The sequence below is a fragment of the Emys orbicularis genome, chromosome 10 (assembly GCF_028017835.1).
Source record: "Emys orbicularis isolate rEmyOrb1 chromosome 10, rEmyOrb1.hap1, whole genome shotgun sequence".
NCBI classification, from domain to species: domain Eukaryota; kingdom Metazoa; phylum Chordata; order Testudines; family Emydidae; genus Emys; species Emys orbicularis.
Genome location: NC_088692.1, coordinates 37,842,043 through 37,866,708, shown reverse-complemented (window position 1 = coordinate 37,866,708; position 24,666 = coordinate 37,842,043). Strand labels below are relative to the sequence as shown.

The following is a 24,666-nucleotide window of genomic DNA, read 5'->3' as shown; positions in this document are numbered from 1 at the left end:
CTGTGGCCCCCAAATTTATGGTTACCAAATTTCAAATTCCCAAATAGAGGACACTGCCGGGCGGAGGGGGAGCTGAAGAGGGCAGGGGGGGTACAGTTTCTATGGCAATACCATACCATGCCACCTTTACTTCTGCACTGCTGCAGAGTGGTGGCCCTGCCTTCAGAGCTGGGCGCCCAGCCAGCAGCCGCCGCTCTCCGGCCACCCAGCTCTGAAGGCAAAGAAAAAGGACGAGCAAGGAAAAATCACGGACATTTGTTTGTGTTTCAAAAATCCACTCAGATGGAGATTGGAGGACCAAAAAACATGTCATGTCGGGGAAAACCCAGACGTAGGATAACCCTACCCAAACCGCCCCATCATGGACTGAGAGAGCAGCAGGCTGCGGCGTAGTAATCACAGGCCCGAGTTTCCAATGTGCTGGGGGGGGGGGGGGGGGGGATGGTGCTCGATCCCTAGCTCTGCCCCGCCCCCACCCTGCCCTGCTCCGTTCCAACCCCTCCCCCAAGCGTGCCGCATCCTCTCTCCTCCCCCCTGCCCCCCCCCCCCCAGCCTCCTGCATTCCATGAAACAGCTGATCAGGGAGGGAGGGAAAGGCAGCTGATGGGGGGCTGGCATTTTTTCCTCATGGGTGCTCCAGCCCCAGAGCATCCATGGAGTCAGCGCCTATGCTAGTAGTGGTGGGAGCATCAGGAAACCAGGCAGCATTTTGGCTCCAAGCTCCGCTGAGCCATTCGCCTGGCCCTGACAGGGCCAGTGTTAGGGAATAGCAAGCAGGGCAGTTGTCCGGGGCCCCATGCCACAGTGGGGCCCCACAAAGTTAAGTTGCTTGGGCTTCAGCCCCGGGTAGTGGGGCTCAGGCTTCGGCTTTCTGCCCTGGGCCCCAGCGAGTCTAATACCGGTCCTGAGCTTGGGCTGGTTTGATTTACTTGTGCCTAAGTCACTGAGCACAAACCACCAGATGCTGTATCTGAGCCAAGCCAGGCATCTCATGCTGCATGTGGGCTAAACTCCCCAGCTAGGGTTGCCAATCCTCCAGGATCATCCTGGAGTCTCCAGGAATTAAAGATTAATCTTTAATTAAAAGTTATGCCATGTGATGAAACCTCTAGGAATGTCCAACCAAAAGTGGCAATCCAATCCCCAGAGGAAATGCACGTAGAAAGGAGATGGCAATGGGGGCAGATGTTTGCAACGGACAGGAGCATAGTAGCACCGTTAGCTTGGTGGCATCTTAACACCCTGTGACATGAGAGAACAAGACCAATCTGGCTTTGTGTCTTTCAGGAGCTGTGACAACCTCAGCTCCTAAGGGAGAGTGATGGTCACCCAAGCCACTTGTGGGCTCAGGCTTTGCCTCAAAGGAGGAGGAAGATGGGAGAAAACTTGCCATTCAGCCATAGGAGCCAGACCAAATGTGAGCATCAGCTCTATGGAGGGGGGAGGGTCTAGACAGGAGGAGCCACCTGAAAAATACACTTGGAAGAGTGGTGGGACAGTGGTTGTCAGTGAAGGGCCAACAATTTTGTCCAGCATTAAAAAATTCTCTGCTCCCCAAGAAGCATGAAATGCTGACCCGCCACTCCCTGAAGCAAAACTCTCCCCTGCTTCAAGGGGCCGGATTTGCTGCTCCTCTGCCCCTTGTGCTGTGATGGACACCAGGGCAAAGTCTTCTCCTTGGTAGGTGGAGTTAGGATTTCAGCTGTCACATCTAGAGCTGTGAGAGTCGGGGGGAGGGGGGAAGAAAAAACTTTGGGGAAAAAATGTTTTCCCCACTGAGGCCATATATGGAAAAACTGGAAATTTGGGGGGAAATTGAAAAGAAACTCTTATATGAAATATTTTCTCTTAGAATGAACAGTGAAAGAGGAAGGCAAAACTTGTGCTATGCTAGCATTTCCGAGAATACATTAGCAACTGTGTAAGTTATATTATACCGTTCATAGGAGGTTGATTTTATCTACAGTTATGACCCTCACTGTCTATATGATGATAATGCATTGTTAAACAGTCTAGTGGTGTTGTTACTGAGAGGTTTGGCTGTATAGCCAAAATTACTGTTAGTCAATAATATTGTGCTCTGTTAATCACATTATAGTGATGTTCACTTTCTGAACTTTTTCTTTAGAAACATGAGTTTCTTCTGTATTGGCATGATAATGTCAGATCACGTTTATTTTCTATTTGCCAACTGTTAAAAAAAACAAACAAACTCTAAGGACGTTAGTGTGCAGCTACAGCCCCACCCCAATACTAGGTGTACTTGTCATTAGTACTTCAGTCACAACGAAAGAATTTATACTTATTTATTTCATAAATATACCAAATAGGACTTTTTTACATGCTAAATTATACATAATACATTTCTCATTCTTAAAGCAATAAATAAACTTTAGTTTTGTTAAGTAACTACTGCAGATACTTCTGTTTTTCCCCAAAAATTCTGGTTTTGTCCTAAAAAAAGGTGGTGATGGTGGTGGGGAACCGTTTTTTCCATGCCTTCAAAATTTCTGGAAATTTTACTTCTCTAGTCTCACCCCCATGTTGCCACTCCCGGGGGACTCCTTTATTGTGGGGGAAGTGAGAATGGGAGCATCGGTTTCAAAATCAGGCTTTGACTGGAAACTGTCACCTAACCCAGCAGTTCTGGAACTTTAGCAACCCAAGGACCCCCATTTTGATTTAAAAAATTTTGGGGACCCCCAAGCCTCCCTACTCAGCCATTTCCCCACCCCCTTCCCCAAGGCCCTGCCCCTGCCCCACCCCTTCCCCAAGGCTACACCCCGGCTCACTCCATCCCCGCTACCTCCATCGCTTGCTCTCCCCCACCCTCACTCACTTTTACCAGGCTGGGGCAGGTGATTGGGGTGTAGGAGGGCATGCGGGGTACAGGCTCTGGGAGGGAGTTTGGTTGCGGGAGGGGGTGCGGCGTGCAGGCTCTGGACTGGGAGTTTGGGTGCAGAGGGGGTGCGGGAGGAAGGTTGGTGGCGGGGTGCGGGCTCTGGGCTGGGAGTTTGGGTGCAGGAGGGGGTGCGGGAGGGAGTTTGGTGGCGGGGTGTGGGCTCTGGGCTGGGAGTTTGGGTGCGGGAGGGAGTGAGGGGTGTGGGCTCTGGGCTGGGAGTTTGGATGCAGGAGGGAGTGAGGGGTACGGGCACTAGGAGGGAGACAGTTTGGGTGCTGGAGGGGCTCAGGGCTGGGGCAGGGGATTGAGGTGCGGGGGGGGATGAGGGGGACAGTGCTTACCTCGGGCGGCTCCTGAAAGCAACCAGTCCATCTCTCTGGAAGTGGCTCTTAGGCGGAGGGCCAGGAGGTCTCTCCGCGCACTGCCTCTACCCTCAGGCACTGCCTCTGCAGCTCGCATTGGCCGCAGTTCCCAGAGACCCCCTGCTCCCCCAGCTGCAGGGATGTGCTGGCCACTTCCAGGAGCGGCACGGAACCTTCATGCCAGGGAATAGCTGTTCCCCGGCGTGAAGGAGGCACTGGGAGGGAGGGGGAGGAGTTGAGGGAGGGAGGAAAGGAAGAGTTGATCAGTGGGGCCCCTGGACCCACTGGTGTATCTTTGGGAACCCCCAGGGGACTCCAGTTTGAGAAACGCTGACCTAACCTGGACTGCTGGCATGGAGCTGCTACCCCACTGGGGATTGGAGTTACCTAAAAGATACTCTGGAATTCCCTATCTGGTGGTTTTCTTTGCAGGGCCTGATGCTGAGGCCTTATCGGGGTACAGCACTTCTCAGGGTCAGGGTTACCCTTCTTCCCAACCTGCCCAGACATCCTCCCCTTGGCAAGGAGAGCAGGCTGTGACTCCCCGCTGAGCCCGTCAGTGCTGTGTCTTGAACTGGCCAGAAAGAGTGAGTCGGCAGGGGCAATGTGAGGTGCCACCTTCTCAGAGTGAGGCTTCAGCAGAACGGTCCCTGCCACTCAGGAGCAGCCTGGACCTTTAAATACCTGGTGCTGCTTTTAGAGCAGGAACAATTCTTAAACAGTGCAACTGTTTGTGCTAGGAATCAAACCACAGCCCAGCTCTCCCTAGGAACAACAAACCCTGGTTCAACAATATTCTCATCAAAGCTGTTGTCAGGATCAGGGGCCCTGCAAGCCATTATATTTCTCTCCAAGGTCAGGACAGATAAACATCCCGCACATGGGAGACATGAAGCGTGCTGCAGAGGCAGAGGTTTGAGAGGTCAGGGTGGCCGCACAGTGGGTGTGTTAGAAGAGAGAATCCAACCCAGGGCCGGCTCCAGGCACCAGCGTAGCAAGCAGGTGCCTGGGGCGGCCAATGAAGAGGGAGGCGGCACGTCCGGCCGTTCGGCGGCAATTCGGTGGCGGGGCCATCACCCCCTCTCGGAGCAAAGGACCTGCCGCCGAATTGCCGCCGTAGAATGAAGCGGCGGTGGTAGAGCTGCTGCCGATTGCGATCGCGTTTTTTTTTTTTTTTTCCTGCTTGGGGCGGCAAAGACGCTAGAGCCAGCCCTGAACCTTTTCCACTTGGCCACACACCTAGGCCCTCCAAGGGGGAATCCGTACTGAATGTCAGACGCTATAGAGCAGTGGTTCTCAAACTTTTGTACTTGTGACCCCTTTCACATAGCAAGCCTCTAAATGCAACCCCCCCCTTATAAATTAAAAACATTTTTTTTATATATTTAACACCATTATAAATGCTGGAGGCAAAGCAGGGTTTGGGGGTGGAGGCTGACAGCTCACGACCCACCCATGTAATAACCTCACGACCCCCTCAGGGGTCCTGACCCACAGTTTGAGAATCCCTGCTATAGAGGTCTGCTCCCTGACAGCCTTTCCATTGACTCCAATGGGTTTTACATTGGGCTCTTCTTGCTTAGGGAGCTAGAACCTACTGCAGGGCCATCATGCAAGCTAAACTCCGGCCAGCACTCCTTTCACACACTGCTCCCAGGACATGTCCTGCAGTGATGCCAGATGCCTTCTGAGCAGCTGCCCATTATAGGGATCACTTTACTATTCCAGTATCAAAGGGGTAGCCATGTTAGTCTGGATCTGTAAAAGCAGCAAAGAGTCCTGTGGCACCTTATAGACTAACAGCCGTATAGGAGCATGAGCTTTCGTGGGTGAATACCCACTTCTTCGGATGCCAGTTTATTATACTGGGCTGTTAAAAAACATATGTCATGTTTTCCAGCCATCTCTGTAGATCCAGAGACACCCTCCTAGGGTGACCAGACGTCCCGATAAAATCGGGACTGTCCTGATATCAAGCAGTTTGTCCCGCGTCCTGACCGGGCGTTGTTGTTGTTTTTTTTTCTTGTTGCTTAGGCGGCAGTGACAGGCAGGGGCACTTCCGGGTCTCGGCGGCACTTTGGCAGCGGGTCCTTCAGTCGCCGACGGTTTTCGACGGCATTTCGGCGGCAGGTACTTCCTTCTTTGGCGGCCAGGTTTATTACCCGCCACCGAAATGCCACCGAAGACCGTCAGCGACTGAAGGACCCTCCACCGAAGTGCCGCCAAAGACTCGGACGGGTGAGTGTAACAATTGAAAAGGCGCTCCCCCTGCAGCGGTCCCGATGTTTTAGAATTCTCATCTGGTCACCCTACACCCTCCCCAAAGCTATAGCCCTGCCAGTGCCACTCTTGCAGGGTCAACCCCTCACTCATGCCAGCAGAGAGCATTCTGGGTAAAAAAGAACACCTCTTCCAGAATGCACTCTGCTCTGCCCGAGTTCCTGCCACAGCACTACAAATGCAAAGGAAAAGCTGAACTAAGGAAAGGTTTGCATCCTCTCTCATCCCCTCTGTCTAATCCACTCATTTGTCTGCACATTATCGATGGCATGGTATTGTTGTTCCTTTAGGCCACAATGTTAGCCCGTATTGAGGGCCTTGCAGACTTGTTTCCATTACAATTAGCGTGAGAAATTGATGACACAAGGCAGGTATAATCTTGATGGAATCTTGTTTATTTACAAAGAATGTCCACAACATCCTGTTTCCCTGAACACAGTAGAAACAAAAACCAGCAGGCAGTTTCTTTGTCCAGAAATCTCCAGGTCTGCCCCTCCAGCGAGCCCTGTGCCCAAGAAGCCCTCTGCTTCTTCTCAGGGTCACACTCACAACTGCTTCTCCTGGCTTTCAGCATCCAATGCACACAGCCTGCAACCCCAGTTAATCTACCTGGGTTAGCTCTGGCCTGCCATGAAGCTTAGTGCCATGGGTGGCTGCCACCAAAGTCTGCAGCTATCTTTGCTATCTAACGGGGCTTGATTGTTCCTTCTGCCAAACTTGAAAGAGGGGGTGGCACCCACTGCTTTTAACAGGGTCTGTGATTGTCTCTGGACCCAAGACTCACCCACTGGCAGGCAGCCATTAGCACCTTTCGGCATAACAGTATCAAAGTGAGCTGGCCAGATGCCTCAAAAGCCTAAAACTTCAAATGATCACGGAAGGACTTGGTGCCATTGACGAGCACAGGGCATGTGAAAAAGAGGGTCGATGGGAAAGGAGCAAAAGGGGATGATGGTCCCTCACCCACCAATGTCAAATGTTCTCAGTAAAAAGAAATAAGTACACAGAGGTACTCACACAGAGGTACTCAAGATGGCCCATCACATCACATCACTCAGTTAGCTTAACATGCCAGTGTTCCTCATTTAAAGAACAGCATATATAGCAGTTAGACCAGAACGAAGGAGAAGAGGATAGTTTGTTTCTGAGCCCAGGTGTTACTATCTAAAGTAAGCATTGAGTGCAGATAGCCACCTCGCTGAAGCAAATATTGTGAAATGATTACTTTAATATAATTAATTTGTAATAAATATGCAGAAAAGAAAGAAATATTCAGGGTTCAGAAAAGAGCTACTGGAATGAATCAAGGTCTGAAAAACCTCAACTAAAGACTAAATCCATTTTGTTTCTTGAAGAGATGGTTAAGAAGTGGCTTGATCATGGCTGACAAATACCTATGTGAGGTAGAGATTTCTCATAGTGGAGGGAAAAAAAGCATAACGAGGCCCAGTGGTTGGAACCTGAAGCTGGACAAATTCAGGCTAGAAGTAATGCAGGTTGTTAACAGTACGGATAATTAACCATTGGAACAACTTAGCTGGGGGTGGTGGATTCAGTCGTTAAATCAATCTCACTTGCAGTCTTTAAATCAAGACTGGATGGCTTTATAAAAGATATGTTCGATCTGAAACAGCAGTTATGGTCTTCAGCCAGAAACTACCTTAGTGGGCAAGATTCGCTGATTGTGCTATGCAAGAAGTCAGCCTAGATTATCACAATGGTCCCTGCTGGCCTTTGAATCTATGAAATATGAATGAAATATTAATTTAATAATACTGCATATTGAGGCGGTGAGCTGTTTATACTTAGCCACTTAGCTCACAGTGCATTTCCCAATGTATCAAACCCGTCAGTTACAGACAACAAACAGTTCCACCTTAAATTGTTCATTCTAAGTGACATTGCATTTTTTCCCCCTGAACATTAAAAGTTCTGTGAAACTTTTGGTAAATGCTCTGCTGTAGCCATCTAGAATTCCTTCTCCCCCACACGGGGGAGAGCTGCATACTCAGCACAGGGTAGTACTGCCCTCCACCCCAGAGATGGCTTCATTTTAAGGGCAGGCTTTCTATATAACATAGTCTTTGGGATCCTGCAGGATGAATGGTGCTGTAGAAATGTAGGATATTATATTATCAGTCATATTATTCTTCTATTAATCATTAATTATTATTGTTCCCTATTCATTATTTCTCCATTAGGAAGACTAAAAGGCACAGAGTCGCTGCTGGTTGTATTTGCAATTAAGCACATGAAATATTTGTTTAAAATGGGCCTTTTCTCCTATGCAAGGTATTTGAATTGGGGGGAGCTAGTGTGATGGCTTAAAGACCGCCTCGAGATTCAAATCCAAAGAGCTGCAAAAATGTGGCTAGTGGCAGAAGAACTGCACAAGGCCAGGGGAGCAGCGGTTGAAAGCGGCTAAGTACCTGTGCAAGCCCCTCGGCGCTCTGGTGTGGCAGCGAGCCCTCTCACGTCTGTATTCTCCTACAGCAAGGGCCGTGGCCACCCGCTGCTAATCCTCGCTAGCCCGGCTAGCCAGTGTTGCGGTCAGCCCGTAGACGGCGCTGCACGGCGCAGTATGATGAGCTCTGCCGGAGAGCAGCGCCACAAGTCGCGCCGCTGGTGTAGTGGTATCATGCAAGATTCCCATTCTTGCGACCCGGGTTCGATTCCCGGGCGGCGCAGCAAAGTTTTTTCTTTCTTGGAAGTCCCCCCTGCTCCTTTTCAATGTCTCCGGAGTGCCTGGAATCCGGCTCATCGGCTGCACCCTCAGGCCCTCTCTTTAACCTGTCCCCCTGCTGCCCCCCCGTTTTACTCCTGTTGCCAGCCCCCAGCAACACGGGGGTGCGGGAGGCTGCAGGGGACATTGCCCCCTCCCTGGGGCTCCTTGTGGGGCATGATCCCCTTTTTCCTTTGTGGGGTTGTCTTTTCAAGCAAGGGCTGGAGGGTTGGGGAGCTCCCCTTGCAGACCCGGAGTGGGGCAGGATTATGCCCCTCCCCTAGAGGGCATTTGCACTAAAAGTCCCCCCCCAACCATTTTATAACACCCCCCCCCCCATCATCTCCTCATGAGAAATTGGCTGCGGTCACTTTAAGGCGGGGGGCGGGACAGGGAACCTGGACTGGTGCATTCTGGGATTTGTAGTCTTGCTCTGATCTTGCCGCTACCTTCCCTGGGCTGCCGCACTCGTCGGGACTACAACTCCCAGCATGCCCTGCGCGCCCTGGCCGGCTCCGGTTCTGGGCTCCGCCGCCGCGGTGTGGAGCAGACGAGCTTTCCCGGCGCTGGGGCTGCGGCGGTGCCGGCTTCCAGGGTTCGCCCTCCGCAGCATGATCGTGGCAGCGGCGGCGGAGCGGAACAAGGAGCCCATCCTGCGGGTGCTGCGGGACTACGTGAGCCCCGGCGCGGCCGAGGTGCGGCTGCTGGAGGTGGCGTCGGGCTCGGGGCAGCACGCGGTGCATTGCGCCCGGGCGCTGCCCAACCTGCTCTGGCAGCCCTCCGACGTGGACCCCAAGTGCCTCGAGAGGTGGGGGCGAGCTGCCGGCGGGACCCGCCGCCTCCGAGCCCGGGGAGATCGGGGGGGGGGGCGTGTTAAAGGGGCACCCCCAGGTGTGCGTGGCCAGGTGTGGGTGTCACGGGGCCTGCCCCGGTTGTGGGTGTCACACATCCAGTGCGGGTCTGTGGAGTTGGTGGCGGGGTTGCTCATGTGACAACTTTGTGACTCCACTCCTGTGGATTTCTGGTCTGATTCAGGCTGAATTGCATCCAGAAACCAGATCCATAAAGATTCCTGCTCCGGGTGTCCCTTTGCTTGGCAGTAGAGGTGGTTATTGGAGCTGGGCTTCTTGTCTGATTTAAAGTTTTTTATTGTCATTTTACCGTTTGCATTTTTGACTAACTTATCCCCTTCACGAAGATGTGCTTAATAAGGAAACGAATCTACACCAACCCCAGAAACCAGTCAGGAAGATTTCTGGGCGTTGTTCAGACTTCAGTTCCAAATCCAAACAATAGAATATATTTCAAGCTGCTTGCAGTCAAAATCCCCATCCCATTCACAATCTTCACAGATCAATCCCAATAATGTAACTCAGGGGTAGGCAATCTTTCAGAAGTGGTGTGCTGAGTCTTCATTTATTCACTTTAATTTAAGGTTTCGCGTGCTGGTAATACATGTTAACATTTTTTAGAAGGGTCTCTCTCTATAAGTCTGGGGTGTGTGTGGAGGTGCAGGGCAGAAGGCTGGGTGTTGGGGGGACTCGAGGTCAGGACAGAGGGCTGGGGGCGTGGGGGGGTGCAGGGCAGAAGGCTGGGTGTTGGGGGGACTCGAGGTCAGGGCAGAGGGCTGGGGGTGTGTGGGGGTGCAGGGCAGAAGGCTGGGGGTGTGGGGGGTTCAGGGCAGAGGGCTGGGGGTGTGTGGAGGTGCAGGGCAGAAGGCTGGGTGTTGGGGGGACTCGAGGTCAGGGCAGAGGACTGGGTGTGTGGGGGGGTTCAGGGCAGAGGGCTGGGGGGGGCAGGGCAGAAGGCTGGGTGTTGAGGGGACTCGAGGTCAGGGTAGAGGGCTGGGGGGGGGTGTGGAGGTGCAGGACAGAAGGCTGGGTGTTAGGGGGACTTGAGGTCAGGGCAGAGGGCTTGGGGGTGTGTGGAGGTGCAGGGCAGAAGGCTGGGTGTGGGGGGGACTCAAGGTCAGGGCAGAGGGCTGGGGGTGTGTGGAGGTGCAGGGCAGAAGGCTGGGTGTTGGGGGGACTCAAGGTCAGGGCAGAGGGCTGGGGGGTGTGGAGGTGCAGGGCAGAAGGCTGGGTGTTGGGGGGAGGTCAGGGCAGAGGGCTGGGGGTGTGTGGAGGTGCAGGGCAGAAGGCTGGGTGTTGGGGATGACTCGAGGTCAGGGCAGAGGGCTGGGAGGAGTGTGGGGGGTGCAGGGCAGAAGGCTGGGTGTGGGGGGTGCAGGGCAGAGGGCTGGGGTGCTCGGCTCGTGGGGGTGCTCCCAGCCCCCTGCCATGAGCAGCTCATGGCAGGGGGCTGGAAGGGATATGCCCTGTTCCACCCCCTTCCCCAAGGCCCGTCCCTACCCCTCTCTGCCTGCTCTACGGAGCAGCGAGCACGCTGCGCTCGGCTCTGCTCCGCTCCCCCTCCCCGTTGCAAGGGCCATCGCCAGCAGGGAGAGGGAGGGGGAGGAGGAGGGGCCGGAATGCACCACGCTGGGGGAAAAAGCGGGAGGGGGGGAAGCTTGGCTGCCGCAGGACCAAGCTTCTGCCTCCTGCCCCTGCAGGGGAGAGCGGTGGGCGGGGAGGCTGAGTGGGGCGGTGGGCCGGGACACCCCCCCCACCCCCGCTCTCCCCTGCGGAGGCGAAGGCAGAAGCTTGGTCCTGCGGCAGCTTCCCCCCTCCCCCACTTCTTCCCCCAGCGTGGCGCTTTCCGGCCCCTCCGCCCCTCCTCCTCCTCCTCTCACCGGGCAGGCAGCGTGCCACTCAAAATCGACTCGCGTGCCGTGTTTGGCACGCGTGCCATAGGTTGCTGACCCCTGATGTAACTAACTAGGTTTAGCCTAGTGGTCAGAACACAGATCTGGGAGCCAGGAGCTCCTAGGTCTGCATTGACAGGCAAGTCCCTTGGGTTAAGATTTTCAAAAGCTGCCACTGATTTTTGCCTGCCTGGACTGAGAAACCCTCAGCCTGTTTTTTCAGGTGTCTCACATGGAGCACGCAAAACCTGTGGCCACTTAACCAAAAAAAGTTGATATCAATCTTGTTTTCCCCGTTTTCCCATCTGTAAAATGGGGGTCTATTTACTGATGTCCCACGGGTGTTCTGAAGTGTCATGAGATGAAGCATGCAAAGTGCACCGGATATGAAAAAAGCCAAATGTTCTCATATTAGTGGGAGATGGACCCTGATTTCCCCTGATTGTTACCTTCATAACAATACTAGAGTAATAAAGTGCACTTGCAAACAATAACTTGTTACACTGTATTAAGCAGAGAATTGCATCATTCCCCCCACCCCTAGGGTCACTGCATTGCAACTATGGCTAGGGTGAACAGCAGGCTCCACTAGGGTGGCTTTGACCTTGTTACCCTGAGCATTGCACCCTCCACTTTTTAATGAGTGCTCTCCTTGCTCAGTGGAGTGGGGAGTCTGATGAAAATGTGCTGCCAGGCTGCATGAAGATCTGGTTGGAAACCACCTAGTACCACTGCATAGTTTGAGGAGTGTGGTCTAATAGGTAGAGCACTGGACTGGGATTTAGGAGATCTGGGTTCTGTTCCTGACTCTGCCCCTGGTCCCATGGGTGACCTTGGGCAAATCACTTCACTGACCTATGGCTTAGTTTCCCCATCTGTAAAATGGGAATAATGAATTAAGGTCTAATTAGAGCGTAAGAGTTACTTCTTGTATCGTGCTTACAACAGTCCTGCTAATACATCCCAGAATGATGTTTGCTTTTTGTGCAACAGTGTTACACTGTTGAGTCATATTTAGCTTGTGATCCACTATGACCCCCAGATCCCTTTCCTATTTACATCCAGGGAAAAGAATCTATGTTTGAAAATGCACTTTAGGAAATTATTTCTCTTCACCCTTTTGCCAAACCTCCTCTGAAACCCTTAACACACCGGCCTGGTTCACCTTCCCTCTCAGCAGCGCTGGGTGTCAGTTTAAAAGTGCACATCTTGAAGCCTATGCATGGAATTTGGCCATTTTAAATGTCTTGTTACTGGTTTAAACTCTCCCCTCGCTTCCAGCCAGCCTGCTCTTGATTGAAATTCCGAGTCTGTCAGAATTGGAGTTACCAGGCTTCAAAGTCTCCCCGTTGCCATGGTTGCGATGGGAGATTTGCATGCTCCTCTTCGGTCTGTGCCCTCTTGTCTAGACAGTCTCAGCCTGGTGACTGGTTTTGGCAGTTGTAGTGCCTGTGCCGGAACTGCCACTTGGGGAACAGAGGGACACTGCTGTGTCTCCCTGCTACTGGCATCAGACCAAGCACAGAGCTGAGTCCGTTCAGGACTGGCTTCCCCGCTGCTTTTGTGACGCAGGGCCTCGTTGCTGTGAATCAGTGGCTGGAAGGCCCGTGTCTGGGCTGTCAGAGAGTGCGGGGCTCGGGTCTCCTGCGTATTTGTAACCTGCAGTGCGGGGGGTCTGTGTCATACCTTCCCGGGCCTGGCAGTAAGAGGCAGAGACACAGAAGACCGGATTCACCATCACCTTGCACCTGTTGCAGGGTTGTTATGTTCAAAGGGAAGATACCTCCGCTTTCCCCCCAAGACCTTGGATTGCCCCCTCCAATTTTCACAGATCTCTATGTCTTCTGCTTTCCACCCCCGGGCCCAGCTTTGCAGGATATCGCAGAATCACATTGAATGCTCTGTATGCCTGCCCAACCCCACCCCACCTCTAGTTTTTCTGAAGTGCTGTCCCTGGCCTCAAATCACCATTTGCATTAATGCAAAGTGAGTGTAAATTATCTGGTGTAAATGAGGACACTGGGGATGGGGCAGGGCGGTGGCCAATCAGTACCTTAGGGTGTAAAACAGGCAAAGTCCTCCAGACCTCATTGGCTTAGCAGGGAGGTTGGGAGGGACAGAGTGGAAAATAACAGGAGTACTTGTGGCACCTTAGAGACTAACAAATTTATTAGAGCATAAGCTTTCGTGGGCTACAACCCACTTCTTCGGATGCATATAGAGTGGAAAATGGGCATTATGTCGATGGGCAGGTAGGTCATCCCCGTGGCCACCCACTGGCATGGCCAGCCCAGCAGGCTCCTTGGCTTTTCTGTTTTAAATCCCCCTCCTTGCTCCGATGTGTTCCTGTCTGTCGGCACAAAGCACTGGGCTTTCCTGTACCCTCCCAGAATGGTCTATAACAAAGATGCTCTTGGGGTTAAAGGACTGGCTTGGGAAGACGGGCTTTGCCACAAGCTCCATGTGGGCCCTGGCGGGTGTCCCTTAATCTCTCTGTGCCCCTTCTATAAGATAAGGACAAGAATCATTCTTCCATCAGTCGTCTCTATTTAGACTGTAAACTCTTTGGTGCTATGGTGTGTGTACACCACCTGGCACAATGGGCCCTCAACCTTGATCAGGGCCTCAAGGTGCTGTCATACTACAAATAAGATTGACTGCGACACTCGAGCCCCTTGTGTGGCTGTTCTGTCTCCCCTGATGCAGAGAGCTGGGATGTGTTCCCATTTAAAAGGTGATCTAGCAAGCAATGGTCTAAAATTGACCTGCTCCTAGTGTCTATTCCATGAGCTAAATCGCCGGCTATGGCTATGCATTTCTTCACGGTTTGGTACATGTCTTCTCTAAAGAGGACCCCTCTCCTGCTGTCAGAGGACAACTGATGTACTCATCTTGAGAGCCTCTAGGTTTGCCCCATAAAAAGCTGAGATCGGAGTGTCTTCAGCAGTAGCCTCTTGATTCTGGAATTTGCCTCTCCCCCTTGTTCTGGCTGGCCTGACTCTTAACTTTCCAAGCATGGTGCTGCAAGGCTGTTGTATTCGTTCAGACTTCTGATGACTGGGTTATTTCCCTTTTCTTTTTAAAGGTTCTCCCCAGGGTGGATTTGATTTAAATCATTATTTAAATCACTAGTCAGGAAGACTCAATTTAATCATGGATTTCTACATAAAAGTGCATTCTTGTTGGTTGTTATAACCTTAATACATATTCTTCACAACTCAGAGATAGATGTAGGTTTCATTTTTAGATGGTACACACTATACATTTTTAAAGTGATTTATTTTGAAAACTTTTCAGATTAGTTTTACAGCTGTATCAGAAAATGAATGATTGTTTGGTTATTTCATTTACCAAAGGTAATTGAAGCAGATATTTATGAAGTCATTGGGAGATGAACTATCTCCAATTCAACAGGTTAATCATTAATATTTGGAGGATTTTCTTGCCATGCTGTATTAGGAGGAGAACATCACCAGACAGACAGTTAAATTGTTTTATTTAACTAAAACAACAACGATATATATTCTGGATTTTTTTTCTTCAACAGCAAACATATAATATTTTAATAAAACAAGCATATGAATTTTTGAATTTAGTTAAATATTCAAGTTTTTTAAAATCAGGATTGTTTTTGTTAAAATTGTTTTTAACTAAAATAGTTAAATGAAATATTTAAAAAAAACCACAAAATTAAATCGACTGTCAGCCAGGTCAACATGAGAAACTTCAAATATTGGCTTCTGCAGCTAACTCAGTCGGCTTCACCTTCATTTTCCTGATTGTTCATAATCTGGAAAAGAAAAACAGGCTTTCCTGCTTTTCAGGTCCCAAACGATTTCTCAGTTTGGAATGAATTAGTCCAAGGGAAGAAAATATTCTTTCTACACCGGCAGAAGAATCTACTGCTTTTAAAAGTGAGATTATCACTTCAACGGTCTCTGAATCCAAGTGCTTAAGTGACTTCCACCAGTTCACTTGTGTGACTTTCTTTAAAACATCATCAGCAAACATATATTTCTTGAATGGTTCACCCTTAGCTCTGAAGTTTATTATAGTTGGCATTATGGAGGGATGATTGCTGGTTGTCCATGTCACAGCCAACTCCTCTTCTTCAGCAGTTAAGGTTTGATCCTGGTACCAAGTATTGAGAATATTTGCAAGAAAATGAGCTGGAGATAGTGCTTGTCCCATTCGTTTTTTTAATGCTTGTAATTTAACCCTGTCATTGCATATTTCTCTTTTTAAGATCTCACTTAGTTCCTTCCAAATTTCAACAGCGTCAGCAATAAAACAGCTATTTCCCTGCATTTTGTTCAAGGCTACAGAAACAGGCTTCAGGGTACTCAGCATGTGTTCAACATTTCTCTTAAGCCCAATGTTGAGAACTTTGGCTGTGACGGTGCCATTTATTTTTTCATGATTTTGTTCACAAACTGTCATCAGATTGGGCCAGTTCTTGATATAGTGCTCAAAACAGTCCACTACTGAGTTCCATCGCACGTCTTGTGGGAGAGTTAGCTTGGTTCCTCACACTTTTTTCAGAGCAGCTGCGGCAAAGTGGTTGTTACGGAAGTATTTTGCAATTTCAACAACATTCGCCTTTATTTCTGGAACACTGAAGTCTTTTGCTAGGGGGTGCATCAAATGAGCACTGCAGTCCTTAAGAGAGATGTATGAAATAAAAAAGTTTACCAACCTGAAGATCCTGCATGTTCAGACATGTTCCTTTCATCATCTTCAACACAGCTTCCTCCTGAGAAGGAACGGTTCTCATGATGTTGTTTCATACGGGCAACCAGGCCTTGCATTTGTTTGTTGCACTGTTTGCATTTTGCACGCATACCTGTCTTACCTGTAGAGGAACTTCATTAAAATATTCCCAAACTGGGTCTCTTTTACGGCTTGCTGCCATTATTGGTTTTCCCTTCTAGTGAGAGAATGATATGGTAGATCTCAAATCAATGAAGGCTACACTCAGAAAGACCTCAAGACTTCTGGAATATGCTGCTCAAACAGTTTCACTTTTGTTTCTACTGCCTGTCCCTCCCTTCTGACATTTATCTCCAGACTTCTTCTCCTTGTCTAGATCTATTCCGCCCCCAACAATCTTCTGTTCATTGAACTTTTTGAAACTTTGCACTTTTAGAGAGAGGTAAGGGATTGACTCTGTGTACTCAAATGTGCAGAGGGACAATAGGGTTGAGGTCTGTTATTTCTCACCTCTATATATTATGTATTTAAAAGCATTTTTGCTGTTAACAAGCATGTTATCTCTGGAGACACAAATCCACAGTTTGAGAACTGCAAAACTAAGCATCTCTGATGGTATCTTCTAGACTGAGCACTGAGTCCCATTGGGTGGATAGAAAGATTAACCTAAATAATCTATACAGAAGCCCCTGGAACCCCATAAAATTGGGTCCCTAATCCATGAACTATTGGAACTCATTTACAAAACTTTTCTTAAACATTACATGAATATATTGTCTCATACTATAGAATTAGAATTTATAATCCCTATTCCGTGATGAGATATCTTTGAGCTATAATGTATCTTAATTAAAACTATCTTTAGATAGGTTTTTTCCTCAAAAAGCATTTTATCAAAAAAATCCGTTTTTTTTTTTTTTTTTTTAAATAATTGATTTTTATCTACCCTGGTTCTCCCCTTAAGCTGTATTCACATCTTATCAGTGGCGAGACCTTTTGTTATATGTTGTTTGTTATCAGATGCATCTGCTATAAATCAGCAACCTGCTCCTGCTAGCCCTGCCACACACCAGCAAGAACTCAGCTTGACTCTCAGAGCCCAGGCTGAGAGTGCAGGGCTGACAGGTAGAAAAACCATTATTTCACTCATAGGCTGAAGACATGGGCTGTGTGGGCCATTGAGCCACAAATGCAGGGACCCCGGGTGCTCTTTTTAGAGACGCATTTCAGCACTTATAGCACATCTTGCATTTTGAAATTGCTTTGCAAAATTAAGTATTCCTCACAACACCCCGGAGAGGTTGCTAACTACATCGTCTAATGCCCCCTTCTACATACAAACAGGTTTTCTGTTACTGTAGTGACTGAAGGGGCCCCAACCAAGCTCAGGACTCTGTTGTGCTAGGCGCAGGACATTTGCACAGTAAGAGAGAGTCCCTGCTCCAAAACGAGACCAAGGAGTTCAACCCCACCTTTAGAGTGCCTTGGTTGTGGGGTGTCTGGTGGTGATTTTCAGAAGTGCTGAGCTGCTGCAGTTTCATCATTAACTTCAGCAGGAGATTGGGGTGCCCAGAGTCTCTGGAAATCTGCCCCTTCGTTTATTCCAAATTGGAAACCCAAAACGTGAGGCACTCTGACAGAGGCCCCTTTTTAGAACAGAGGAAGTGATCCGCCCGCAGCTGCTGGAGAGAGGGGGCTGGGGTGCAATTTCCACAGCAGTCCGCCCTGGATTTAACAATAGGTTAAACTTTCTGAGCAGGATTATGAAAGAGAGTGACCTGAATGGGAGTCTGGAAGGAGAGATCTCCGCTTTAACCTGGGGGCCTGGAGGAGGCTCTGACTATGGCGAAGGGAGAGAGAGTGGCTGGTCTTCATAATAACAACGCCTATGAGAGGGGACAGCTGGGGAAGTGGGGCCTGTTTTCCTAATCAACAGCAGGAAGGGAACTCTATGCTGGGGAAAGGAGTCCTGGAGTGCAAAGGTCTCTAGTTATCCAACCAGCTCCAGCCCCTGCCCGAGAACTCCTTGCTGAGCTGCAGGGTTGCTTCCCCAGTGATACAGAGGTTAGGGGTGGGATTTGCATTTGCAGAAGCACTCGGGGTTGGCCCAACTTTGTTCCCCTGACTCCAGTGCTGGCCCTGGCCCAACCCCCACCATCCCAGCTGGGGCTAGCTGACTCTCTTCTCAGTCAGTGATGTAGATGGTGAGCTCCATGGGGCTGTCTCTTACAGTGTGTCTGTACAGCATTAGCACCATGGGGCCCTGGGAGCTCAGTCACTGCTATAATAGTGCTGATGGCAGTCCTGGGTTAGAGTGCCCCCTGCTGGATGAGAGAAGGCAGGTGCTCCCCTGGAGTGGGAGTGGCGTGTGCTGGTTCTGTGGCTGGGAACCGGTACTTTTGCAGTGCTTGGGTCTGGCGTGCCTATCAAGCAGGCGCTCTCCTTTTCCCCCCCGCAGCATCTCTGCGTTCATTGCGGCGCTGAGAGTCAGGAACGTGAGGCCGCCGATTTTCCTGGACTCATCCCAGAGCTGGGAGACATGGGGTGGCGTGAGGCCCAACACGCTGGATCTCATCGTCAACATCAACATGATGCACATCTCTGAGATGAGGTGCACTGAGGTGAGGGCCCTTCCTTCCCTGACTCTTTGCCTGGGGCTGTGGGAATTCCCTGGACCCCGTTGGGCTGGGCAGACGGTCTCTGCCCACAGAGTATAGTCATGCTCTAGCTGCCTGGCATCTCAGCTGGCTTTTCCTGAATCTTAGCCTTGGGTAACCAATATTCTGAAGAGCTGTGGTGCCATCTAGTGGATTATAGGTGCTTATTCCCTGATATTATCCCTTCTAATTCCCGTCCTAGATCCCAGAGCATTTTACAGACATTGATGAACTCAGTCTCACTAACCCTGGGGGCAGGGCAGTGCTTTTATCCCCTTGGACAGATGGGGAAACTGAATTATGTGGCATCTGAAGTAACCTGCCTATGGTCCTCGCTCCCAGTCCTGTGCGTTTAACTCCAAGCCCATCCTTGGGGGACAAATCTTAGACTCTTTCCCATTGGTTAATCCTCATGTTTGCTCACAACATCCCCAGGGTGCATGCAGGGTCCCATGTTAGAATGAGAGCGAATGAGCTTGAACTGATTCTAGATATGCCCACCCCCCACCCCCTTGTGGCTCCATGGTCTCAGATCACTTACAAACCTCTGTGTATGCTCACAAATGGGCTGTGATGGGGCACGCAATATGTACCAGCAACAAGCTGAGAATCCTTCTCTCAGATGCTTGAACCAGATGGGACAGGTGGAGCCATTTTTATTTTTTGGTTTAGCATCCGTTTCGTAAGCGTGAGAGGGCCCCTTGTGTCACATTGGGAATACTGGAGCTGGCTCACGCCCAGAGTCACGTGCTGGGACGTTGAGGGGCAGGTTGGGGAGGAACACGATCAGCCATGGAAATGAGGGAAAAGGTGGTCACTGTCTGCCCCCAGTGGGCGCTGGGAGGGGCCCAGCCATTGCACACTTGGCATGCACCCAGTTTCTTGCGCCTGGGGGCTCCATCCTTTATTGCGTTTCTGTTTCCCCAGGGTTTGTTCAAAGGAGCAGGGAAGCTGCTGAAACCCAAAGCTATTCTGATCACCTATGGGGTAAGCAATGGTCCCTCTGTGGGCACAGCCTAGCTGGGCTTGGACGCTCTGTGTGCCTGCAGTCCAGCGGGTGTTAGAGCCCCAAGGGGTGGGTGGAATGAGCGCAGCGGGTGCTGTGTGTCTGGGTCAGGGGGCGAGTCTGTTTGTTAGCTGGGCACAGCCAGTGAGGGGTTAAGCTAGAGCCACTGGGGGCTGGATTGGCACGCTGGGTGCTGAGCACTTCTGAAAATCTGGCCCTGAGTGTGTGCTGAGCCCTGGGCAGCCTCCCTTTCTGGCCCAGGTACTCCAGCATAGGTGGTCCTGCTCACAGTTTCTGCTTTCTGGTTTGTACGTTTGATGGCTCCCACAAGGTTTTACACACACGTCCTAGGTGGAACACAAGATTCCCCCCTGCTTAGGACATGAATGCTCTGCCTCCATCCCCCCATCTCAGGAGCTTGTCCCCTCGTGTGAGCACAATCCCCATCATCCTCCCCCCTTACGTACACATCTGGGGTGTGGTCTGGCAGGCAGTGCTTCACCCGGACCATATTGGCCTGGGTGGTTCATGGGTCCAGGTCTGTCTGCTGACCTCGGTGTGTTTCCATCTCAGCTCTCTGATTTCTCCCCCCGCGGTGTTTAGGAATGGGGTGGGGTGGGGGCTGGGCCCAAGCCTGACCCATTGGGAAATCGCGCCCAGTCTGTGGCATCTGGGACGCTGGTGCATGCCTTGAGTTGGCTCTGTAATGAATCCCTTTACATCCTGTCCCCTCAGCCCTACGCCATCAACGGACAGATCAGCTCGCAGAGCAATGTAGACTTCGACTGCTGCCTGAGGCAGAGGTAGGAGAGCCTGGCTCGGGTGTTGGGAAGGAGAGGGGCTGGGCCAAGGGGATCTAACGGCCCAGATGCCCTGTAGCCACAGGGCAGGCGCTCTTTGACACCGATGGGGACCCAGACCCAGCAGGCATCTGCAAAGATCTAGGTCCCAGTTGCCTGGGAAGTGGGGCAGGGTTGGAGGAGGGTGCAAATCAGCAGAGTGTACGTTTCCTCCCCTCTCCCCTGCACCCCCCAGTCTGTGGGGCCACAGCTTCCCTCTGCATGGAAAAGGGGGTGGGTGGGAGGAGCTAGGCAACATGCCCTCTCTTGTGGCCTGAAGCAGTTACCACTGCTCTTTGGCTCTGCGTGCGGCCCAGCCCCACTCCGCAGGGTGCAGCCCCTGGCCAGGGTGGGGGGAGCTGAGGGAGGGACAGGCAGGAGACCCCACGGTGCACCCGGCCAGGCACATGCAGATTCCCACAGGCCGACTCAGGCCCCAGGGCATTGGTAGAGGCGGGGTCCGTGGGGGCTGAGGAGTTATGGGGACCGGTAACGGGCTCCGTGGCTGTTTACCCTCTGGTCGGCAGTTTGAATCCCGCCCAAGCTCGGAACATGCAGTCACTGGCACTAGCAGGTGCAGCTTCTGCCGGAGGATGGTGCAGTGGATCTCCCCCTAGGGCCGTGGCTGCGTCTCACCTCCATGGTGGGTAGTATTGCTCAGCAGAGAGGCCACGGCAAGATGGGCCATGCAAACCGAACTCCCATAGAGGGTAGAGCACCCAGGCAGGGTTGGGGTTTGCTGGGGATGGCTTGCCCTGCGTCTGCCCATGCTGGACCCGATGCTCAGTCTTGGGGACTGGCCTTCCACCAGCTTAGACCCAGCCGTTCCCCTGCCCCACCCACAGTCTGTTATGCAGCTGGGGCTTCACCCCCAAAGGGAAGGCTGCTTCCTTGGGTGGGCCCACTGCACCCCCATATTTCACAGGGCACAGCCTTGCCCCATCACAGGCACCTTGGCTGGTTTTGTCCTCATGCCTTTGAGTCTGCTCCAGCCACTCATTGACCGAGGGGCTGAAAACATTACCCACAATACTCCTCTCCCAGTGCTCATCCAGCCGCCACACCATGGCTGGTGCATTCTGGGGGGCGACCCCAGTCCTGGGCAAGAACCCCAGACAGGATCTCCTGAGGGCGTCTGGATCCCCGGGGCTGCCGCTGTCCTAGCCCCCTTTGTGGGGGAGGGGCTGCCTCTGAACCCCAGAGTCCGAGATCCCTCAGCACCGTGGGGGCCAGTGGCCATGTGGTGGGAATGACACGTTTGCCAAATGTTTGGTCTCTCTCCTTGGCAGAAACCCGGCCTGGGGCCTTCGGGACACGGCTCTGCTGCAGCAGCTGGCCGAGGCCAACGGGCTGTGTCTGGAGAGGATGGTGGGTGCCCAGAGCTGCACTGCACTGTCTTCCCATATACCAACTGGCCTGAGTGAGAGCCCAACAGGGGCCTGGGATCCCACATACAGGGGGATATTGCTAGGAATGTGGGATTGTCCACCCTTCAAAGCACGCCTTGGGGTTCCCCTGCCAGAGCTGGGCAGACCGGGCCCTGCTTTACGGCTTGGCCTAAGGTGGCACTTCTAACACTGGGAACAGGCCCGGCTCCTGGGACAGGATTAGAACCCAGGACCAGGCAGCACCGCAGTAGGAGCGCCACTGGCACTGGTGTCTGCAGATAGTTCCCTCCCACGGCCAGCTGTGTTCTCTGGCCCCTCACTTCATAGCTGTGTGGGGGAAGCACCATTCCTTCTCTGCAGCAGAAGTCTGAGTCCATTCCCTTTTGGGCCCTGGGGAGCAAGGGAATGATATGAACCAGGTCCACCCGCAGTGCTCCCCCTCCCGCTAGCAGAATCTGGTTGGTGATGGTGGATGGGGGGCTGGCCTCTCTCCAGTGCTTTTGTGGGTGTAGCAGAGGTCTGGTGTGATTTGATCATAGGAGGGCTAGGGCCAGAGCAACTGTGAGCTCCCCCTGCATCCAATGTGCCCACATCATTCCCTGCAGTGCTTCCTGCTGGAGAGGCTGAGGCTGGCGTAGCTGGGAGCTCCCTCTGCGTTCCCTCCAGTGCCTCCTGCTGGAGAGGCTGGGGCTGGAGTCTTCCCATTTCCTCCTCCCAAGCACTGATGGCCTTTGGCGCTCTAGCGCTTGTACACAGCGAGCTGGAGCCAGGCTGCCTGGCAAACAGGCCTCTTGGTGCCACCACAGAGCTCTAACTCTGGCTTTGTGCCTCTAGGTGGACATGCCCGCGAACAACAAGTGTCTCATTTTCCGCAAGCAGTGACCTGCAGAGCCCACCCCAGGGGCCAGCTGCCTGCTGAACTGCACCCCGCGGCTTTTCAGTGTCCATAGCGCTCTGTGGGTCTTTTTGTGGAGACGCCCTGCCGGAGACACACCGCTGGGATTGATACTGACTGACTTTATGTGGATGCTGCTGCTAATGTGTGGTGGAGGGGCTGTATTGTATGTAGCTCATGTTCCCTCCCCCCAAAGCCTCCAGGGATGAGGCCACAAAACCAGGGTCTCTATCGCAAGCTCATCTGCGCTGCTTGCTTCTACCTACCTGAGCTGATCAGGTCTTGACAGCCTACAGCAGCCTATTGTCATGCCCCAAGGGGTGAGGGGACCGGATGAGGAATAAGCCACCTAAGTGGATACACAGCTTGGGTCACCTCTCCCACTGGGATGTAGCCTCTGCAGTCGATCCGTTCTAACCGTCTCTCTTGGTGACTGTTCCACAGCCCCCATGGGCCTCGGCCTCGTTTTAGTTACACTGCAGCTCTTTATTTTTCTTTGCTCAAGCCGTATGTTCCCTGAGCTCGAAAACCGGCGGTGCCGTTTGGCTACCTACTAAGTGACTTGGTTTCAGGAGCTGAGCACCCACGGCTCCTATTGACTTGAGCAGGTGCAAGAGCCTCTGACCCCACACCAGCTTATTTAGGGGCCTCACCTCAGGTACGCCGGTCCTGATAGACTGGCCCTAGGAGCTGTCGTGCCTAGTTATGTGTGGAAGGGGAGTATGAAACAACCCGCAGGCCGGCTCGTTGGCCAGTGTGAATGCCTTTCACCCTCCCCCCCCACGAGCCCCCTCTTTGTGAGCAATCCCAGGCTAGGCTGCCAAGGATGTAATGTGAACGGAGACTAAAATATAGGGGTGGGATTTTTCCAAAGTGCCTATGTGATTTAGGGGTATAGGTCCCATCACTGTTTGAAGGGAATTTGGCTCCTAAATCACATGGGCACTGTGGAGAATCTCACCCTAGCTACTGTACTTTTTTTTTTTTTTTTTTAAAGTCCTGCATGGTTGCTATAGGTTGTGTGGGGCAGGGGCTCCCTCTAGCGTTTGAGTGTGGCACTGCATTGATTTGGGTTTCAGGCGGGGCAGGGGGGAAGACCAGTTCCTCCAAGGAGGCTGCTGCACTGGATCATGTGGCCTTTGGCACAATAAAGAAGTTGCTTTTGCTGGTGTCTGCGTGAGGTTGGCTAGAGTGTGTGTTTCTGCAGCCCAGGTCTAACACGGGGCTTTGTTTTCCAAGGAGGGGGTTAGCTGCAGCCACCCCCCAGGGCTGGCAAAGCATTTCACTCAATCAGCCTGACCCCCAGCCAACCCGAGGCTTACTCAAGGTCCCTGGGGTGGGAGAGAGGGGGCACTGTGGCTGCTCAGAGGTCATGCAGGGAGTCTTCACCATTGGCTGGTGCTGCCAGGAGGCAAGAGGGGGATGTGGATTTTCTGGGCATGCAGTGATGTTGGGGGAGAGATCTTGGGGAGTAGAGGGAGATGGCTGCAGGCAGGGCTTCACCCTAGCTCCTGGCATCACCCCTTGCCCCCTAGGGTAGGTTTCCTGCTCTTCTGTGCAGCAGGCAGATTATTAGCAGCTGGGCTGTGAGCACTGAGGGGAGTTCCAGCCACCCTCCTGGGGGAGGCCATGAGCAGCTGCTCAGAGGTGCTGTCTCCAGGGGACCCTAGCATGGAAGGGGGAATAATGCTGCTGAGGAAGAGCAGCTAATGCAGAAGGTTCTGTCCACAGGCCATGGGCGTGAACATGCCTGGGTTGGTGCAGGGCAGCTTGCAGGAGGTGGTGCAGAGGCAGTAGGGACCCTCACAGCAGCTTCTTGCGGGGGGGGGGGGGGGGGGTGTTGTTGGGCAAGTCTGAAAGCTGCCTTATAACCCAGCTTGGGAGCACAGGCCACGATGTGCTGGGGCTGCTATGGGGCTCAGGAGCCTGCTGCCATGAGGCTGGGTCCAGCCTGGCCCAGGGCACTAGTAATTGAAATGAGGCTCCCTCATGCTCTGAGGGTTCCTGGCTAGTGTGGCTCCAGCCCAGGGCCAGTAGCCACATGCCCCGAATAGTCTCAGCAGCGGGGACTGAAGGAGGCTCTCCCCACCCCCCCCCAACTGCCAAAGGGGTCAGTCGTGCTGTTGAAGGGGAAATTTGCCCTCTGCTGTACCTATAGTTAG

At 52.3% G+C, this 24,666-nt stretch overlaps 1 protein-coding gene and 1 non-coding gene across 4 annotated transcripts; both read left to right on the top strand.

The window, feature by feature from the left end:
* The first annotated feature begins 8,160 nt into the window (after positions 1-8,160).
* Positions 8,161-8,231, top strand: TRNAG-CCC (transfer RNA glycine (anticodon CCC)). The gene has a single exon. It is a non-coding gene; the product is annotated as a tRNA-Gly (tRNA).
* A 646-nt stretch (positions 8,232-8,877) lies between these two features.
* Positions 8,878-23,674, top strand: METTL26 (methyltransferase like 26). Of its 3 annotated transcripts, XM_065411701.1 has the most exons (6): positions 8,878-9,074; positions 18,178-18,340; positions 19,304-19,363; positions 20,118-20,185; positions 21,511-21,589; positions 22,444-23,674. In XM_065411701.1, exons 1-6 carry the CDS (start codon positions 8,878-8,880, stop codon positions 22,489-22,491), a joined length of 615 nt encoding a protein of 204 aa, XP_065267773.1. In that variant the 3' UTR covers positions 22,492-23,674. The 3 variants fall into 3 exon arrangements, with proteins under 3 accessions (XP_065267773.1, XP_065267774.1, XP_065267775.1); XM_065411702.1 differs by lacking the exon at positions 21,511-21,589; XM_065411703.1 differs by lacking the exons at positions 18,178-18,340; positions 19,304-19,363; positions 20,118-20,185.
* Positions 23,675-24,666: the final 992 nt, after the last annotated feature.

Excerpts from the sequence above, each read along its gene's own strand:
- METTL26 (XM_065411701.1), top strand. The coding sequence starts at position 8,878 with ATGATCGTGGCAGCGGCGGCGGAGCGGAACAAGGAGCCCATCCTGCGG. Across the intron at positions 19,364-20,117 it reads CTATTCTGATCACCTATGGG|CCCTACGCCATCAACGGACA; the intron begins GTAAGCAATGGT and ends CTGTCCCCTCAG. Across the intron at positions 21,590-22,443 it reads GGCTGTGTCTGGAGAGGATG|GTGGACATGCCCGCGAACAA; the intron begins GTGGGTGCCCAG and ends TTGTGCCTCTAG.